The following is a 19,976-nucleotide window of genomic DNA, read 5'->3' on the forward strand; positions in this document are numbered from 1 at the left end:
TTTGAGACTTTAATTGGTTGGGATAACTGGGATAAATGAGACGAGATGGGGTGAAATAATTTTTCAGTCATATGGTGGCTATTTACTGAGATTTTTTCAGTGAAATTTTTGGAAGAGCCCTCGATGATACATCCAGCTGCTTTGTTTCATTTTCTCACATGTGTGCACTCTCATATTTTTTAGATTTAATTTCAAAATTTAGACCAAGCCCCTTTTTTCCGCTTATTTTTTTTTTTAATTTATGAAGTTCCTCTTTGTATTTATTAATCATGATAATTGAAGACTATAAAATATACTACCCAGCGACGATGGCATTGCAAGAATGCTGGCATTGAAAGATGCGATTAACATATTCAAACTAAAAGGAGTAACTAGACGTGTGTTGATGAGGTTGAGGAGAGCGGCTAATTGAGAAAGGGAAGCGGAAAGTGGATTTAGGAGTTGCTATCGCTCTCTTTCCTCTCTCTTCAATCGGTCCCTCATTGCTGAGGATCGTGACTCTGTTTGATTCCGTCAACTAGCTGTCTCCATCGATCCCGTTCTGTAGCTTGGTAGAGTCCGTCTCTGACAGGTATTTTTAGGTCTTCTGCTATTTGATCCGACCATTGTTTGGGACCTCTACCCCTGGGCCTTTTTCCCTCGATTCTACCGGTCACCACAAGGCGTCCCAAATTGCTGGTATCCCTGCGTGCAATCTCTCTCTTTTACTACTGCATAATAATATCCATAAACGAACACACGCTTCACCCGATGTTAGGTAGTTAGTATTTAGTGATTCGTAGTTTAAAAAAAGGCTAGTTCTTTGTCCAGACAACATTATCCTGCTTTTATCATTTCTTGCCACCCACCTTGAGATATAAGTTCTAAGGTCTCAGTATAGTTACAACGGCTGCCGGCTTCAAGCCGAAAGGCATTACTGCTTCACGGCAGAAATAGGCGGGGTGGTGGTACCTACCCGTGCGGACTCACATGAGGTCCTACCACCAGTAAAGTTGTTGCTCTGCAAAAAGTTATTATATTAACTTATTTCTACACTTAACAATTATTATGATTATTTTCGATCCTGCAAAGAGAAACAACATTGAAGCTATTGCTTCAATATTTAAACCTTTTTTTAAATCTGCAAGTTTTTTAATTTCCTAAGAAAGCACGTTAACTTTTGAATGTAACAAAGCAAGAGAGCAATTCTAATTATAGAATGAACATAGCTTCCACCATAGATAATAAATACTATTATGATAGTCGAAGCTAATGCGCGGGGAATTTAAATGATATGAAGGACCAAAATTTACAAATAAATAATTTGCGTTCAATTAAAACTGTACATATCGGGCACGTAGCGTGGGCATGCCTACAAGGTGAAGTTCGCCAGAATCCGCTGGATGCAAACAGCGCATTTGGTGGAAGTGGCGAGGCTTAGGCAGGCCTATGGTCAGCAGTGAGTTGAAAGATAGATATTGAGATATGACATCTACTATCTGACATCATTTGAATCTAGAAACTGGGTCTCAGCGAGAATTTTCCCCGTTTGAGACATCAATATAACGATAGCGGTGTTATATCTGAACGCTATAAAAATATTATTATTTTATTTTTGCGTATTGTGTAAAAAGGAACATGCTATATAAAATAAATTAAATTCCAGTTATCCGTCTTTTATTTATTCTAAATGAAACAACTGTATTTATATATTACTAATTTTATTCTCACGATGATTAATAATGATAATGTGACCTTATCGAATAAAATAAAGTTGGTATCAGGCGTTTCAACTAAAACTATGTTACAATGTTGCAAGCTACAAAAAAAATAATCGATATTTTTACACTGGTACGACATTCTGTAAATCATCACATTTTAGTAGGTACTTAAACCAGAAAATAATTAAAAGTACATGCATATTGGTATAATCTGAATAGCATTAAATTACAAAAATAATTAATGATAATTAAAACAGGCAAATTAACTATTATAGTTTCGCGTTAAAGTAACTAGAGTTGCCATTTTTAAAATTATAAAATTCCTAAATTGTAATTCAATTTAAATACAACGTAAATTTTCATGATGCAATAGGATAGTTAAAACGACAATGTAAAGTTGCCTTTTATAAATAAATACAATAAAATGGTAACATTACATAAAGCGTTGATTTAATTAAGCAACGATCGTTTAAAAGTTCAGCAAACATAAATCTACAAACATACAGATTTTTAGAAACATTTATTTATGATGATTCCTTTATAGATTTATAAATATAAATCAATATAGTTAATTTTTTTGTTTATTTGTTTTAAAAATATTTATTTAAAAAATATATCATTGTTGTATAAATACATAGATTACTACATATATCTGTATTTATTATTTTGAAACACTTTTATTTTGTACCGGCAAAGGGTTTTTTTATTTTATCACAACTACGACTACATTTGACAAACATGTTGTCTTCGTTAATTTTTGTTCAGTCTTATTAGAAGGCACCTATGAATCCGATTATTTACTAAAATACGTGTTATATAAAAAATAGTTATACATAATGTAATGTATATAATATATATGAAAAGTCGGCGAACTTTACCGACTAGATGTTTGATCGACACATGTCTTAATAAAATATTGTACTAAATGTTTTGAATTAAACTTTGTAAGCGGTTTAAGAGTTATATGAAATTTGTATTTCGCATCGACATCTTGTTTTTATTTATTTATTTATGTCGTATAAGAATCCAGATATAATGCGACTTTAAGATTCACATATAAAAATATACGTTCCCACGTTATTTGTACAATATAATTGGCACGATTGTTTTGTGTGTAAATATATATAAATACATATAAATTTATATGTGTTTTATATAAAACGTACTTATTTAAAAAAAATACTGATTCGTTTGTCTGTTTGTTTAGAAACCTATACATTTTACCCACTTACGCACTTAATGTGTACTCACGAGAATGCATTAACACATTATAATTACATTAAGACTATATTCGTTCAGGAATCAAACAAACATAAGGCGCTTTTTCTTAAACACCCACTACACAATTGGAAAATTTGTATCGATATAATGCAACACCGTAGTGTTGCTACATATTCAAACACAAATGCATTAATTGACGTATTGTAAAAATTTAAGTCGTTTTCGAAATTGACAAAACTTTATTTTAATTCAATTCTATTGTTCTTTCGCTTTCAGAACGGTCCCTAAAATAATAATAATCGGCGACCAAAAAGTACCGAAATGATCGTACAGCACGTTTGACAGACGTCAGATTTGACATCTGTCAATCGATGGTCGCTGTCACTCGAGGTATTCGGTGTATCCCTGGGCGCCGGTGAATAGCACATCGATCCATATCCGGGCTGCTTCCCCGGACGGAGCCATTAAGTAGTAGCGTCTTTGTCTAGTTTTGACTATGAACGTCGTCTGTGGGTTCGGCGATTTCGACGTGTTGCCGTGATCTAAATACACTTCTTCTATCACCTGTATCGAAGACATAGGGATACTTAGTAATTAGCATTCAGAACAATGGAGCCGTGGGCGAGAATTTCTAACGGTAGGCAGCGGCTTGGCTCTGCCCCGGGCATTGCTGAAGTCCATGGGCGACGGTAACCACTCACCATCAGGTGGGCCGTATGCTCGTCTGCCTACAAGGACAATAAAAAAAAAGAGAAAAACACCAGGTCGAAGAATCAGTATCATGAGACCTCAAGGTGTAGTTGCCTCTTGGGAGAAGCAGCTGATATGACTGCAACCTATACTCAAGATAGGGGTGTTTGGTAGTAAAATACGAATACTAATCCAGGCAATGGACAAATTGTCGCATACCTAATATTGCGAGATACGTAAGAGCTTGTGGAGAGTACTTAACCGTAAGCAACAGGTTGGTTCAGCCCCTGACATTGTTGACGACCACGGGCGACGGTAAGCACGACGGTCCTACTACTACTACTACTACCACTACTAGTATTACTGCCGCCGCTATTTCTACTACTACTAATAGTACTACTACCAATACTGGTGGTAGGACCTCTTGTGAGTCCGCACGGGTAGGTGCCGCCACACTGTCTATTTCTGCCGTGAAGCAATAATGCGTTTCGGTTTGAAGGGTGGGACAGCCGTTATAACTTATATCTCAAGGTGGGTGGCGCATTTACGTTGTAGATGTCTATGGGCTCCATTAACCACTTAACACCAGGTGGGCTGTGAGCTCGTCCACCTATCTAAGAAATAAATAAAAAATACTACCTATACTACTACTACTACTACTACTACTACTACTACTACTACTACTACTACTACTACTACTACTACTACTAATAATAATACTACATTACGTGATACTGACTTGGAAATAAGCACCGCCCCTGGGTTTCTTCTCACTCTTGTCCCAGTAGTATACGAAGGTTTTCGTTTCTCTGTCGAAAACGAACCATCTGTAAGACGGAAACACATAAAAACTTAATGATCCATTACTCCATGAAATTATGATTGTTTAAATTTTTTTTTGTCATTACTATTTCATTTTAAGCCATATAACCCTGACTCGTAACAACAGTCTCGTAATGAATTAACTGACATATAAGCTTTAGCCTTGCGAGTCCGCACGGGTAGGTACCACCGCCTTGCCTATTTCTGCCGTGAAGCAGTAATGCGTTTCGGCTTGAAGGGCAGGGCAGCCGTTGTACTGTAAAAACTGAGACTTAGAACTCATGTTTCAAGGTCCTGATGTCCATGGGCTCTGGTATTTAACACCAAATACGTTACCAATGATGAGCTCGTCCATTTATCTGAACAAAAAAAAATTAAAGTACCAAGAGACCATAAGATAATACCTATCTTTGGTAATATCTATCTTTTTACTGGTGGTAGGACCTTTTGTGAGTCCACGCGGGTAGGTACCACCACCCTGCCTATTTCTGCCGTGAAGCAGTAATGCGTTTCGGTTTGAAGGATGGAGCAGCCGTTATAACTATACTTGAGACCTTAAAATTTATATCTCAAGGTGGGTGGCGCATTTACGTCGTAGATGTTTATGGGCTCCAGTAACCACTTAACACCAGGTGGGCTGTGAGCTCGTCCACCCATCGAAGCAATAAAAAAAATATCTAAGTTTTCTATTTGTCTTTTTTGTTGGCATGCCAGCACAAGACTAGACCTTTGTCACTCGGCTTCAAATAGTTCAATTTCCTAGTCTTCATTTATACCGAATTCGAACAGACATCATTCGGATAGTGAGCTATAAAGTAGACTTTTCCAAAACCAGTTTTCACTGTCATTACTAAAATCGAGGGTAGGTAGGTATTCCCCATTGAAAGGTGACTGACCTTTTGGACCACGTGTGAAACTTGGCGCCCAGTTTATGTAAATACCCGCGGCACGAACTCGAAGTCACGCTCACGTAGGGGCAGAGTTCGACTTGGTGGCCTGGAACAACGAGAACTGATCTCTAAAACTAGAGTTATAAAGTCGATTTTGCGATGTCACAATGCAGAAAATTTACCTACCGTATTGTTTTAACTATTTGACCATTTATAGGATTTCCTGAAGCAATTGAATTGCAGTTTGGTATTCTTGGTTTTAAATATGAAAACCTATTCAAACTATAATTAGCTTGACGTCCTTACGGATCCATCAGATCCAATAACTCTTGCATTAGATACTTCAGCTCAACACTAGGAGCAGGCTTAGGGATCCCGGTAACCGTACTCGTCGAACTCGGCAAAGAGTTCGACGTTCAACCTAACCCATGCATCAACCCGCTGAGTTTCTCGCCGGATCTTCTCAGCGGGTCGCGATTCCGATTCGGTAGTAGATTCATTCGCGAAGCAGCTACTCTTGAGATATTAGGTCTTCTTCGGAGGCGTTTGGGTAGCTGTTAGCAAATCCCACCCCTCCTGGCTGAGCCTTACTCGCCCAACTGTCCTGGTGAAACTGAAAATGCCTCCAGGTCACGAGCCATACTTCAATCATAAAAAAAATGGCTTAAAAAGACATCTTTGATGATATTATTGGATGCCTCAAATCGATGCAGTGGCAGGATGAGAGGGATGTAATACCACGTCAGCCTACCAGCCACCGATCAGCGGCGAGGCGAGCCTCTAATTCAAGATCGCAACTCCAAGTTGGCGCATACAAACCATGCCCGAAGTTATGATGGTGTAACTCAATAGGTCTGTTCTCATGTCGCAAATTTTTTTCTGCCTATTCTACTAACTTCGAATGGTTATTCTAGATTCACCGAACTAGTAGGTGGGCTCACGGGGCTGAAACCTAACGTTGTTGCGAACCCTAGAAAGAGCCGTGCTCAGTGGGTACGTGAAACGCGACCCACTGAGAAGATCCGGCGAGAAACTCAGTGGGCTGTGTCTGTGGTCTATGGTCTGCGATTCACTCGTCGAGCCCTTCGTCGCCAGCGACGGGTTCGACGAGAACGATGACCGGGTATCTACAATCACGCAGCTGACGCCCGCCCAACGCGCGTTCCAACGAATTTCTGAGAGCGCGCGCTTGTACACGTCAGTAACAACTTTTGTATCTCCAAACGCGCGTTAGCAAATCGCGCGTTTCAAAGCGCCCAATGTGTACCCGCTGTTATCCTGTTTACTAGTGATAATACGTTACCAGCAGACTCGACGTGTCTCCGCAGATCGAAGTCTTCCCTGTCGACGGGCAGGTACCGCGTGAGGGGCCTCTGCGACTCGCTGTAGGGTGCGATGCCGCGTCGGCTGCGGCGTGGCGCGTTGCTAAGCGACACTAGAAGCAGAACGTTCCAGGTTTTTTTTATTGCTTAGATGGGTGGACGAGCTCATAGCCCACCTGGTGTTAAGTGGTTACCGGAACCCATAGACATCTACAACGTAAATGCGCCACCCACCTTGAGATATAAGTTCCAAGGTCTCAAGTATAGTTACAACGGCTGCTCCATCCTTCAAACCGAAACGCATTACTGCTTCACGGCAGAAATAGTCAGAGCGGCGGAACCTACCCGTGCGGACTCACAAGAGGTCCTACCACCAGTAATTACGCAAATTATAATTTTGCGGGTTTGATTTTTATTACACGATGTTATTCCTTCACCGTGGAAGTCAATCGTGAACATGCGTTGAGTATGTATTTCATTAGAAAAATTGGTACCCGCCTGAGATTCGAACACCGGTGCATCGCTCAACACGAATGCACCGGACGTCTTATCCTTTAGGCCACGACGACGATTTTAAAGTATAATAGTGATAGTCAAATGACACCTGTGACAGAGAAGTTGAGAAGTGCGCGTTTGGGATGGTATGGACATGTGATGAGACGAAATTACAATGAGATTGTTAAGAGAGTTTTAACTATGATTGTGGAAGGATATAGAGGAAGAGGTAGACATAAGAAGAAATGGATGGATTGCGTGAAAGACGTTATGTGTAAGAGGGGAGTGAGCGAAGAAATGGTATATGATAGAGGAGTATGGAAGGAGAAAACATGTTGCGCCGACCCTAGGTGATTGGGAGATGAGCAGGAGAATGATGAATGTTGATGAGTCATAGTAATAACAATCCACCCTTTTAACACGGTATGTTGGAAACGCGCTGTAGGGGTTTTCTTGCATAATTCTCGCAAATTTTACAATTCAAAAACTAGAAATACAAATTTAATAAAATAATTTACCGCGTTATATGGGGGAATACCAGTGTTATACGCGGGACTTAAATAGCGTAATATGAAAATGCGTTATAATACTATCTTGTTATAAGGCGGATTACTGTAACAGTAATGATAATGGTAATAGTAATGTTAAATCCCACTATCTTTTTCATTCCATTATCCGCTACCAATTCTAAAAAAACTGGCACATAACACAATTATAATTATGATATATACCCACCCACTGAAATAAATTGACGCATCGTTTTCGTGTTTTTTTTTTTGGCAATATATCATTTCGAAATTTGGCAGTTGGCAACACCACAATAAAACGAATGACGTAATTAAACGTCAGGTGGATCTATCGAGCTGAACTTCTATTTACAATCTGTTGGAATTTTTAAACGAAACCCAGTGGTGATTTACCTTTTTATGTTCATTTTATTACTCGTGTTTTGGTTTTTATTATTTTTTACGAGAGGAAATGGGAGTTTGTGTTCTTTTTTTTTTTAAAGAAATATTTACTATTTATATGTTTAATTTTTTGATTTTTAACATGTCACGTTAATCGAAATAAAAAATACACATTTATCACACATTAAAATCACACAATAATCTTTTGTAGTTAAACATCGGGTCACAGAGAACTCAAGCGAAAACTGGAAAGTCTTTGGGGAAATTATTTCTAAAAATGGCAATAAGGTGCGAAATTTTTGTGTGTCAACTTTAAATTTAGGAGAAAGTGTCGGTAATGTTGTCAGAATTTTCAGTACTAAATCATGATTTCTCATTTAATATACGTAACTGCACAAATAGCCGGTAATGTAAAATTTAACAAGGAAATTTAAGAGTATTAATTAGGCCCAATGCCAATCTCCCAGAAGATACAAAAAGTTGATGAGAAATGACTTATACGAAAACGTCATCAGACCAAATGGCGGGACCAAAGGTCTTTTAGGGTCTGATGTATGTTTGAAGCAAGTGAGGTACTTACAAATATTGTCCCTGCTGAAGTCAGACGCGTGGCTGAGCGGACGACTGTCATCGCTGCGTTTGTCTTCCTCAGTTGATTCGGTGCGAGAATTTCTGACTTGCAACTGCGAACAAATAATTTGGTATACTCGTTGATAATTAACAGCGGATAGCCAATTATCAAACAAACAAATATGGGGATAATTTGATGATTTGTCGTCACGATTTAGGGCTGTATCATTAGGCTCTGGTAACTTATAAAACCATATACTAAGCCGCTGATTCTTTGATAACTAATAGTGGATAGCCAATTATCAAACAAACAAATATGTGGAGAAATTGGTGATTTGTCGTTACGATTTAGGTGTGTATCATTAAAATCTGGTAACTTATGAAACCATATACTAAACCGATAACTCTTTGACAACTAATAGTGGATAGCCAATTATCAAACAAACAAATATGTGGAGAATTTGGTGATTTGTCGTCAAGATTTAGGGTTGTATCTTTAGGCTCTGGTAACTTATAAAACCATACACTAAGCAGATATGTTCGAATCTCTAATCTCTAGTTTCAATACAGGGCGAAGACGATGGTGTCACCTTAAATCGGCCAAGTGCAATTATTTCTACCTATTCGTCGGTAGCCTAGGGGGCTATTGCAGCCACGCAAAGACGGATAGGTGAGCTGAGGGGCTCAACATGAGAGAGTTTGCTAACATAAGCCCTAATAAGGGCAATGCTTCGCAGAATCTACCATCGGATCGGAGTCGCGACCCACTGAGATCCTACGAGAGCCAAGTATAATGTTTTGGAGACCGCACATAGAGACGGGTTCATATTTACGATAAGTATCATCATTTCATACAGTTTAGATAATTGTAAGTAATTATATCAGGGTACTTCGTGCGAGTTTTTTAGCGTTCTCGATAGCGTAAAAGTTAGCTCATCTTTGTATGGAACGGTATCGTTTGCCTACGTTTGCCACTAGGCGCGCTGTTCCAACTGCATACAAAATTGGGTTAACTTTTACGCTATCGAGATCGTTAAGAAACTCTCACTAAGCACACAGAACGCTGCTATTACGTCAAAACTTCACCAAAATACAAGTAAGTATTTTAAAACATATTTTGATAGATCTCTCTAAATTATTAATAGTCATGGTTCAACGAAATATAAATACGTTTTATGCCATTTGCAGGCAGACGAGCACACGGTTCAGCCGATGGTGTGCGTGGTTACCATCGCTCAGAATTCATCCTGTTAAAAAACGATTGGCTGGTAGATATCGTTTTTGGCGACCGGCTGTTTTGCAAATCATACTTGCTTGTTGACTGATTTCCAATGTTTATGTGTGTAATAAAGTATACTCTCTCTCTCTCTGCCTTTCCTCTCTCCATCTCTCCCTTTCTCTCTCTCTGTCTCTCCCTTTCTCTCTCTCTGTCTCTCCCTTTCTCTCTCTCTCTCGCTAGACTAACAAAAGTCAAATGTTTGCAAAAGGAAGGTGATCGTTCCATTTTTTCCCAACCTGTATTCAAATTTCTTGTTAATTACAAACGATACATAATACTTACAAGTACCGGTTTAGGAGTGCAGCTGATGCCCCAATGCGAACTCTTTATCAGAGTCAACCAGACAGACATAATGTCACTCACTACATTTATCAGTTTAAAGTATCTAGTTCACTATAAATTTTAATTCATTACTGATAATCATTATTTTTGATTTGTTATTTGGGTTGGTTTATGTAGAAAAGCATATTATTCGTACAATGTTGAGAAATACGTAACAGATACGTTACAGATGCTATTTACTGGTGGCAGGACATGTTGTGAGTCCGCACAGGTAGGTACCACCGCTCTGCCTATTTCTGCCGTGAAGCAGTAATGCGTTTCGATTTGAAGAAGCCGTTATAACTATACTAAGACCTTAGAACTTATATCTCAAATTGGGTGGCGGCACTTACGTTGCAGATGTATATGGGCTCCGGTAACCACTTAACACCATATGGGCTGTGAGCTCGTCCACCCATCTAAGAAATAAAAATAAAAAAGATAACAGGATGTCGGAGTAAAACTTTTTTATGTAATTCTATTCCATGTAAATGTCTCTAACTCGAATATGATTGCAATTGATTTCAATATTATGTTCCACATTACATGTGTCGCACATTAAATAAGTAAATCCGCATATAGATAGGACAATTGATGACAAAAAACGCTTTATCGTGCCAAAGAATCGGATTGAATTTGAAAATGTTACGACAGTGCACATTAATTAGGGAAATAATTGCAAATGTTCAACGTAGAAATAATCGGGGAATGAAAACGCGTTGCTTTGAAGCACGAATCATTTTATATTCGCAGAAGAATCATTTTGAAAACTCCTTGAGTTTGCTGGTGCATGAAGCAAATAATCAAATTTTTTATTTATTTTTTATTGCTTAGATGGGTGGACGAGCTCACAGCCCACCTGGTGTTAAGTGGTTACTGGAGCCCATAGACATCCACAACGTAAATGCGCCACCCACCTTGAGATATAAGTTCTAAGGTCTCAAGTATAGTTACAACGGCTGTCCCACCCTTCAAACCGAAACGGATTACTGCTTCATGGCAGAAATAGGCAGGGTGGTGGTACCCACCCGCGCGGACTCACAAGACGTCCTACCACCAGTAAAATGGTCGTGACTATTGCGCAAGTTATGAAGTCTGAATTGCGATCAGACTTAAGGGTGCGCAGGGAAGCTTTAGAATCTATGAAACTTTCTCTAGCTAGTCCTTTTCACTCGAACTCTGCAGTTGTATTTATTGACCTTGTAGGCAGACGAGCATACGGCCCACCTGATGGTGAATAGTTACCGTGGGACATCTATTTCGGGAATGCCAGAGGCAAAACTAAGCTACTACCTACCGTTACCGCAGTGTGAGAATAGAAAAAAGTACTTTTGGTAGCGTTTTTCTCCATGTACCAGTCTAATTCCTCACGCATCTCTGCTGGAAACGTAACCTAACACCCAAATCTTGGGTAATGAGGTCGATATCTATATTCCACACTCCAAACTCGAAGCTTAGCTGCATAGCGGCCGAAATAGACTGGACGGTGCTTTGTACTCCCTACCGACAAGCTTGGCGTAGTACCTGATTGTCTTAAAAGCTTTAAAAACTGTGATCTATAAAAATGTTGATGTTCTTTCAAATTCAAAGAAGAAATATCCAAAGAATTTGCGTAGTTCATATCGCTTTAAACGTTTCTAATTTTAACACAACGTCTACGAACGCTACCGACTTGGATACGTAATGCATTAGTGTTATGTAAAAAATCGCCAATAGTGATGATCTTAGTTTGTGATTACACGAAAACAATTCTAATCGTAGTTAGTCTTAAGATTATTTTTTCTTGCTTAGGGGGGTGGACGAGCTCACAGCCCACCTGGTGTCAACTGGTAAATGCGCCACCCACCTTTAGATATAAGTTCTAAGGTCTCAGTATAGTTACAACGGCTATCCCAACCTTCAAACCGAAACGCATTGCTGCTTCACGGCAGAAATAACCGTGGTGGTGGTACCTACCCGTGCGGAATCACAGGACCACCAGTAAGATCATGGATGATGGCGACAAATCTACATTCGTTGCAGACGTGATCAACATCAGAGATATGCCCTACCTGGCCTGATACCGCTGGGACTAAAATCTGAAGAAGGGCGTGACATAGCGCTTTATTCCCGAGTCGGAGGACTCGTGGTAAATCTGATGCCATACAATGGACTCCCGATAAGCAGTGTGCATCTAGTTAGTCATGAACTCTTTTCCCCTTTGTGCAATGGTAAGCAACATTATACTGTATTGAACTTATTTACTTTGGTTGAGAACTTTCTGCTCTCCCCCTCCTTCCTTCCCCAGCTTTAGTGGTGGTAAAGCCAGTCTGCACGGGCGGCTAGCATACTAAGACATTTATGACCCCGTAATTAAAGTATTGTCATTGTACAAAGATAAACCAGCATGAGTTGATTCGCATCGAATCTTCACTAATATAAGCTACTAGCTGTACCTGTCCGCTTCGCCGAGCATTTAAAATTAACATAATTATTTCTCACCCCCACAAAGATTCTCATCATTAACGCCCCCGCAACTGGTGTATGGAGTCCAACACTCATATAAATATTAGCCTATCCATTAAGTACATGTATTTTCTACATGGATACCAAGTTTCAAGTCAATCGGATGCATGGTTCAGTAGTTATAACGGAACATCCGTAAAAACCACTGTAGATTTATATATTAGTATAGATTCATAATTTTGGCACGCCACTAAGTTAATGTAATCGTTTCGTTTTGATTGAAATAAATTGTCTAATAATTGAATATCATTTATTACTGAGCTGTAGAAAAATATTATTTCCGCTAATACTAATGAATGTTGGCGCGAGCATAAATAGATCATTTAAATTTTTTACTATTAGAGTAGCTGGGAGGGGATTTGTTCAAAGTAACTTACTTACTGATGGTAGGACCTCTTGTGAGTCCGTACGGGTAGGCACCATCACTCTGCCTATTTCTGCCGTGAAGCAGTAATGCGTTTCGGTTTGAAGGGTGGGGCAGCCGTTGTAACTATACTGCGACCTTAGAACTCATATCTCGAGGTAGGTGGCGGCGTTTACGTTGTAGATGTCTATGGGCTCCAGTAACCACACTAGGTGGGCTGTGAGCTCGTTCACACATCTAAGCAATAAAAAAAAGGATTTCTTGGCGTGCAACCTCTTTGACGGGACATACGACCTACAATGACTAGACATAGACTAAGATATAAGGTGGGTGCCTTGAGATATAAGTTCTAAGGTCTCAAGTATAGTTACATCCTTACCTGCATAATCGCAAATTTCGATTCTATGAACATTTTTACGAGCGTATTTTAATAGTGTTCTGAAATTTTCAATACGGATACGTGCAATTATCTCAAAATAGTCGGTAATGTATTTTATATTCTCGTAATCGTTCATAAATTAATTGAGTGTACTACTCACTTATAAATGACTTCGTTGACACACAGTCTGTTGTGTTTGCCAAGTCTATTTTGTAGAAGATAGATAGAAAAAAAAAGAGTCATTTGAGAAACGGATGTGTTTAAAAGAAAATATTCTGTTGGTTGTTTAGGATTTTTGATAAAAAAAAATTATTCGCGGGTAGATTATGATTTGCAAGTCCGTTCTATTTTACTATTTGATTTGTTCTTTGAATTTAACTTTAGTTTAAAAATCTTACTTGGAATACAGGATATGAGTGTTAATAAAATTCATTTTTAAAAGTTGTTCATTTAAGATACCGTTTGGGAGATGATTTTTAATATTCTAAGTACCAAAATTTTGCGTCTGATCTTTTTATTTATTTATTGCTTAGATGGGTGGACGAGCTCACAGCCCACCTGATTTTAAGTGGTTACTGGAGCCCATAGACATCTACGACGTAAATGCGCCACCCACCTTGAAATATAAGTTCTAAGGTCTCAGTATAGTTACAACGGCTGCCCCACCCTTCAAACCGAAACGCATTACTGCTTCACGGCAGAAATAGGCGGGGCGGTGGTACCTACCCGTGCGGACTCACAAGAGGTCCTACCACCAGTCTTCTGATCTTACAATACTTTACTAACTTAGTACTTATGATTCGGGTTCAAGATTATCTGACCGTATGGTTTAGAAGACCATACACAGACGATGGGACCCCCGGTAGTTAACTATATTACCATGCAATACACTTTTGTTGTGTTGGGTACACCAATATAATGACAATGTAACGCTGACATAGCCTGTCAAGGCTATCAGCATAAATAGGGAAAAAAATGTATATCGAAAAAGCGAATTAGAAACTTTTAAATTTTAACTAAAATACAATAGACGGATTTATCGCCGAAAGCGGTCTTTTGCGGTCAACCTTTCCTTTGAATGGAGATGATTTTAGAAATTGGAGAGCTTGGAGTAATTCGAGGACAGCATAAAATTACTTATCACTTCGGGCACATTTAAGCAGCTACCTGGCTGAGCCCTTACTCGCCTACCTGTCCTGGTGAAATTGGAAAGGCCTTCGGGCCACCAGTAATCCACATATAAGCAGGATGGTGTTGGCTACCCGTGCGGGCTTACCTTACGTCCTACGGCCAGTAAAAGTAAACTATGGGTATACAACCAATAACGTCGAAGTAACGTATGTATATATGAGCGTGAGTTTTGCCCGTGTCTTAAACATAATTAAAACCAATTTACAGTTATCGTAAAAGAACAATATTACGAATATCAGTCGCCCGCGACCGCGAAAACTTTGGAGTATTCGAAACGTCACAAATTGAAGTCGTTTTGAAGTCGTCGTGGCCTAAAGGATAAGACGTCCGGTGTATTCGTGTTGAAGCGATGCACCGGTGTTCGAATCCCGCAGACGGGTACCAATTTTTCTAATGAAATACGTACTCGACAAATGTTCACGATTGACTTCCACGGTGAAGGAATAACATCGTGTAATAAAAATGAAACCCGCAAAATTATAAATTGCGTAATTACTGGTGGTAGGACCTCTTGTGAGTCCGCGCGGGTAGGTACCACCGCCTTACCTATTTCTGCCGTGAAGCAGTAGTGCGTTTCGGTCTGAAGGGTAGGGCAGCCATTGTAACTATACTGAGACCTTAGGACTTATATCTCAAGGTGGGTGACGCATTTACGTTGTAAATGTCTATGGGCTCCAGTGACCAATGAACACTAGGTGGGCTGTGAGCTCGTCCACCCATCTAAGCAAAAAAAAATAAGCAAAAAAAAGAGTACAATGAAAATAGGAACAAATTAACGCGCACACTTTTAATTCAATGCGAAAAATTTGAAAAATTCCTTTTGAAAAATTCACATTAATGATAAGGGCTTTATATGAACCCTGCAAACACGACGATGAGCATATAAAATAATGAATAAGAAATCTTGTGAGATTGTGAGAGAAGAAATTGTGTTTTTTTTACAAACATTTGTTCCGTTTGGCGCGTAGGATAGGGACGCGATTGCGATGGATTTATTTTATAATAATCGTTATTTAACGCGCACATTTAAGACTGAAATTAGTTATTTAACAAAGCCTAACAAAATTCCCAGTTTATGAGAGAGACTACAGATAATTTACCAAAAGTAAAAAGTACTAAGAAATTTCCATTTTTTTTGTCGCTGAATAATTGTAGCAAAGGAATCATCCTGCTACATTAAAATTGTTTGATCTGATTGTTTAATTGGGATACAAATAGATTTTATTTTGCTTACAATAATTTTGTTTTATTTGATTCTAAACATTCAACAAATTGTCGATCACTGTTATTTAATTTTGTTGATTTCAAATTTAATATTTTAACGTCCACAAATATATTTTTTTATTGGACTTTAAACCAAAGGAATTTATTCCCTACAGCCTTTGCACATATCGCGTTATTTTCCCGCCGAAATCTCGGGGAAACGAAGCGATCACCCGAACGGACGCGTTCAAACTGACAATACTAGACAAAAATACATAATTTTAAGCATTCTATTTTCATTTCGAGAGATGTCGTGGGCGTCTCTACCCTGTGTTATAGTCATTACTTATTCTTTATTTACAATTGATATGCGGTGTGGTTTTATCAGCGCCATCTTGTTTGTCTGCGTTTTCAATTAATTTAATTCGTGGTCACATTGTTTTGATAGTATCATCAGCAGTCTCAGATTTAGGAATAAGGCGGTTGGTATAATCGTCAGAATGCATAAAATCGGATTGGTCTTGAATTTTTTTTTAAATTATTGATGTTTTTATTTCTCATTTCTCTACGTAATGTATATTACAACGAAGTCGCAATTGGTATTTGGCCATTTATTGCTTTGTAACTTAGTGAATAATTTTAAGGCGTTACCCACCAATAGACAACTTTTTTTTTTCCTATTTATGCTGATAGCCTTGGGAGGCTATTTCAGCTTCACCCTAACGTGTGTTGGTGAGCTCACGGGGCTCAAACCAGAGTGTTGCTAACACTGACCCTACCAAGAGCCGTGCTTCGCAGAACCTACCACCGGATCGGAAACGCCACCCACTGAGAGATCCGGCGAGAAACGCAGTGGGCTGTGTCTATGGGCTAATTGTAGGTCGGATATCTGAGAGTTTAATTCACTAACCTTTCGCAACATTGTGAGAAATGAGGAAAGAGCGATTCAATCTTAATCTTCAGAGACTGGGAAAACAATCGCCCGACATTTCAATCATGGGATCTTTTTTTTTAGATACTTTTGCTTAGATGGAGCTCATAGACATCAACGACGTAAAAACCGTCACCCACCTTGAGCTATGAGTTCTAAGGTCTCAGTATAGTTACAACGGCTGCCCCGCCCTTCAAACTGAAACGCGTTACTGGTTTGCGTCAGAAATAAGCGGGGTGGTGGTACCTACCCGTGCGGGCTCACAAGAGGTCCTACCACCAGCAAATCTCGATTTTTTAGTACAACGGCTGCCCCATCCTTCAAACTGAAACGCTTCGTCACGGCAGAAACAGGTAGGCTGATGGTACCTACCCGTGCGGGCTCACAATACGCCCTAGCACCAGCAATTACGCAAATTATATTTTTTAACGAGTTTGATTGATATTACATTACATTTATATTACATGATGTTATTCCTTTACCACGAAAATCGATAGTAAGCATTTGATAAGTACGTAATCCATTAGTAAAAATTGCTACCGGCCTGTGGGATTCGAACACCGGTTCAATCGCATCGTTCGATACGAATGCACCGGGCGACTTATCCTTTAGGCCACGACGACTTCGGATTCAGATTTTTATTTAATTTGCGCGAAAACTTTTTTTTATTGCTTAGATGAGTGGACGAGCTCACAGCCCACCTGGTGTTTAGTGGGTGGTTACTGGAGCCCATAGACATCTACAAGAATAGTTACAACGGCTACCCCACTCTTCAATCCGAAACGCATTACTGCTTCACGGCAGAAATAGGCAGGGTGGTGGTACCTACCCGCGCGGACTCACAAGAGATCCTACCACCAGTAATTACGCAAATTATAGTTTTTGCGGGTTTGATTTTTATTACACGATGTTATTCCTTCACCGTGGAAGTCAATCGTGAACATTTGTTGATGACATATTTCATTAGAAAAATTGGTACCCGCCTGGGATTCGAAGACCGGTGCATCGCTCAACACGAATGCACCGAACGTCTTATCCTTTAGGCCACGACTTCAAAACTTGCGCCTAGTCAGATTATCAGCCGTGATAGCTAGCTGATTAAACTTGACCCGAAATAGCGCGCCATTCAAAACCAGACCGGACGGGGCGAGAACATTTAAAACAGCATATCGGCGAAAACAAACCTCGGAATATATTTTCACAACAGAGCTAAATCCAAACAGACAGAAGACGCTCGAGAATTCGTACGATAAAAAAAAAAACATGATCATTACAGGAGAGCGCGTAAATTATCAACGTAAATAAACGATAGTGATGTGCCTTTTCTAGAAGAAAAAAAAAGATATTACCAAAAACATTTTAATGGAAATCTGTAACCTATTTCTGTCGTGAAGCAGTAATGCGTTTCGGTTTGAAGGGTGGGGCAGCCGCTGTAACTATACTTGAAACCTTAAATTTTTTACCTTAAGGTGGGTGGCGCATTTACGTCGTAGATGTCTATGGGCTCCAGTAACCACTTAACACCAGGTGGGCTGTGAGCTCGTCCACTCATTTAAGCAATAAAAAAAAAGTTAGAAACCTTTCAAATCTGGTCAGAATGTTTAGATATATGTCCTCATAGAGAGAGACAAGCTTTCCGTAATCTTGTGTTCAAGTTCTTGGGGTCGCGGAACAAAATGTTCGAAACGTCTTCATTTGGCGTGACCGACTCTTGATGGTGTTTTATTCTGATGTTAAGTTTAAACTAACTTCAATATAGGAAACGTTGAGGTCGGTGAACTAAGCGATCGAATTGGCGACTGACTTAAGAAAATTGTATTCATGCAGCTTTCGTAATTACTGTGCTATTGGCAAATGATTGTACCTTTTGGGGCAGCCAGATTAGGTACGGTATTGGGTGCCTTTGTCTGGGGCTGGGCCGAGACCCTTTCCGGTTCCTGCGTCTACAGAAACAAGGGGTTCTCGTCTGGCGGGTTTCTCAGGACATGTTAAAGGCCCACCCTCTAAGTGACTTCCCTGCACTCACGCCCGACGTCGGATATTCATCCAAGACAAAACCCGTCAAAGCAGGGGGGTTTTGTTTCAACAGTATAACCAGACTGGCAGTTCAAGCCAAAGACGCTCGGCTGGCGAAGACGCGAGACCAAGGGCATTATGAATCTACAGTATTTTAATTTTTTAACCGCAGCTTTCAAAAACCCGATTAACTAGTAATGCACCCCCATATGGTCAACCCCCAACCAACCCTGTGGAGAGTTCTCTCAGAACCGAATGGGACGCGGCAATAATGATTTCAGGTAACAAATACGCTTTTATTTAGTAAAACTATGTTGGCGGCGAAACAGAAGATGTCGGGATTTAAAATATTCAGGGTACTTGTACCAAGTACCACAATCCTGCCTAATGATCTCTTGAAGGTGTCTTATGGACGATACCATTAAGCCCTAGTCCGCAAGCCATAGAAATAAAATAAAAGATAAGAAATAAAATAAAATAATTAAAAGAAGAAAACACCGCTCTATTTGTGTCTAGAATTAACAACAAAACAACAAACAACATTGGATGAACGCTTCGTATATATTAAGCGCGTTCCTGGTTAATTCACCATTAGTTCTGATATCTTATAAATACGTAAATAATAGTGGTGGATGCAAGTACGCTAGTGTTACGTGTCCGAATTAACATATTACGGAATTATTTAGAAACATATGTATGTACTTTGTTTTCGCACAGGTTAACGGTTGCTCGCCAAACTAAATAAATAATTCGTCATTTTGTTGTTTGGACTGATACACACGTAGTCTGCCTCCCTACCTGGGTGTAAGGTCTATTTTTTTTTTTATTGCTTAGATGATGGGTGGACGAGCTCACAGCCCACCTGGTGTTAAGTGGTTACTGGAGCCCATAGACATCTACAACGTAGACGCGCCACCCACCTTGAGATACAAGTTCTAAAGTCTCAGTACAGTTACAACGGCTGCCCCACCCTTCAAACCGAAACGCATTACTGCTTCACGGCCGAAATAAGCAGGGCGGTGGTACCTATCCGCGCGGACTCACAAGTGGTCCTACCACCAGTAATTACGCAAATTATAATTTTGCGGGTTTGATTTTTATTACACGATGTTATTCCTTCACCGTGGAAGTCAATCGTGAACATTTGTTGGGTACGTATTTCATTAGAA

The 19,976-nt window shown here is 39.5% G+C and overlaps 1 protein-coding gene and 1 long non-coding RNA gene across 7 annotated transcripts in view; both read right to left on the reverse strand.

The window, feature by feature from the left end:
- Positions 1 to 1,683: 1,683 nt before the first annotated feature.
- Positions 1,684 to 19,976, reverse strand: part of LOC101746092 (pleckstrin homology-like domain family B member 1) — a 120,909-nt gene continuing 102,616 nt past the window's right edge. For all 6 annotated transcript variants that reach the window (XM_062675596.1, XM_021346370.3, XM_062675597.1 and 3 more), the window contains 5 exons: positions 8,629 to 8,731; positions 6,627 to 6,758; positions 5,330 to 5,429; positions 4,351 to 4,438; positions 1,684 to 3,485 (listed from right to left, as the gene is read on the reverse strand). In XM_062675596.1, the coding sequence (XP_062531580.1) occupies positions 3,303 to 3,485; positions 4,351 to 4,438; positions 5,330 to 5,429; positions 6,627 to 6,758; positions 8,629 to 8,731 (606 nt within the window). In that variant the 3' untranslated portion in view covers positions 1,684 to 3,302. The remainder of the gene's footprint in view (positions 3,486 to 4,350; positions 4,439 to 5,329; positions 5,430 to 6,626; positions 6,759 to 8,628; positions 8,732 to 19,976) is intronic.
- On the reverse strand, positions 12,931 to 17,415 carry LOC134201231 (uncharacterized). Its single transcript, XR_009976420.1, has 2 exons — positions 15,892 to 17,415; positions 12,931 to 13,671 (listed from the first exon to the last, which is right to left on the reverse strand). It is a non-coding gene; the product is annotated as an uncharacterized LOC134201231 (long non-coding RNA).

Source organism: Bombyx mori, chromosome 24, assembly GCF_030269925.1.
Source record: "Bombyx mori chromosome 24, ASM3026992v2".
Classification (NCBI taxonomy): Eukaryota; Metazoa; Arthropoda; class Insecta; order Lepidoptera; family Bombycidae; genus Bombyx; species Bombyx mori.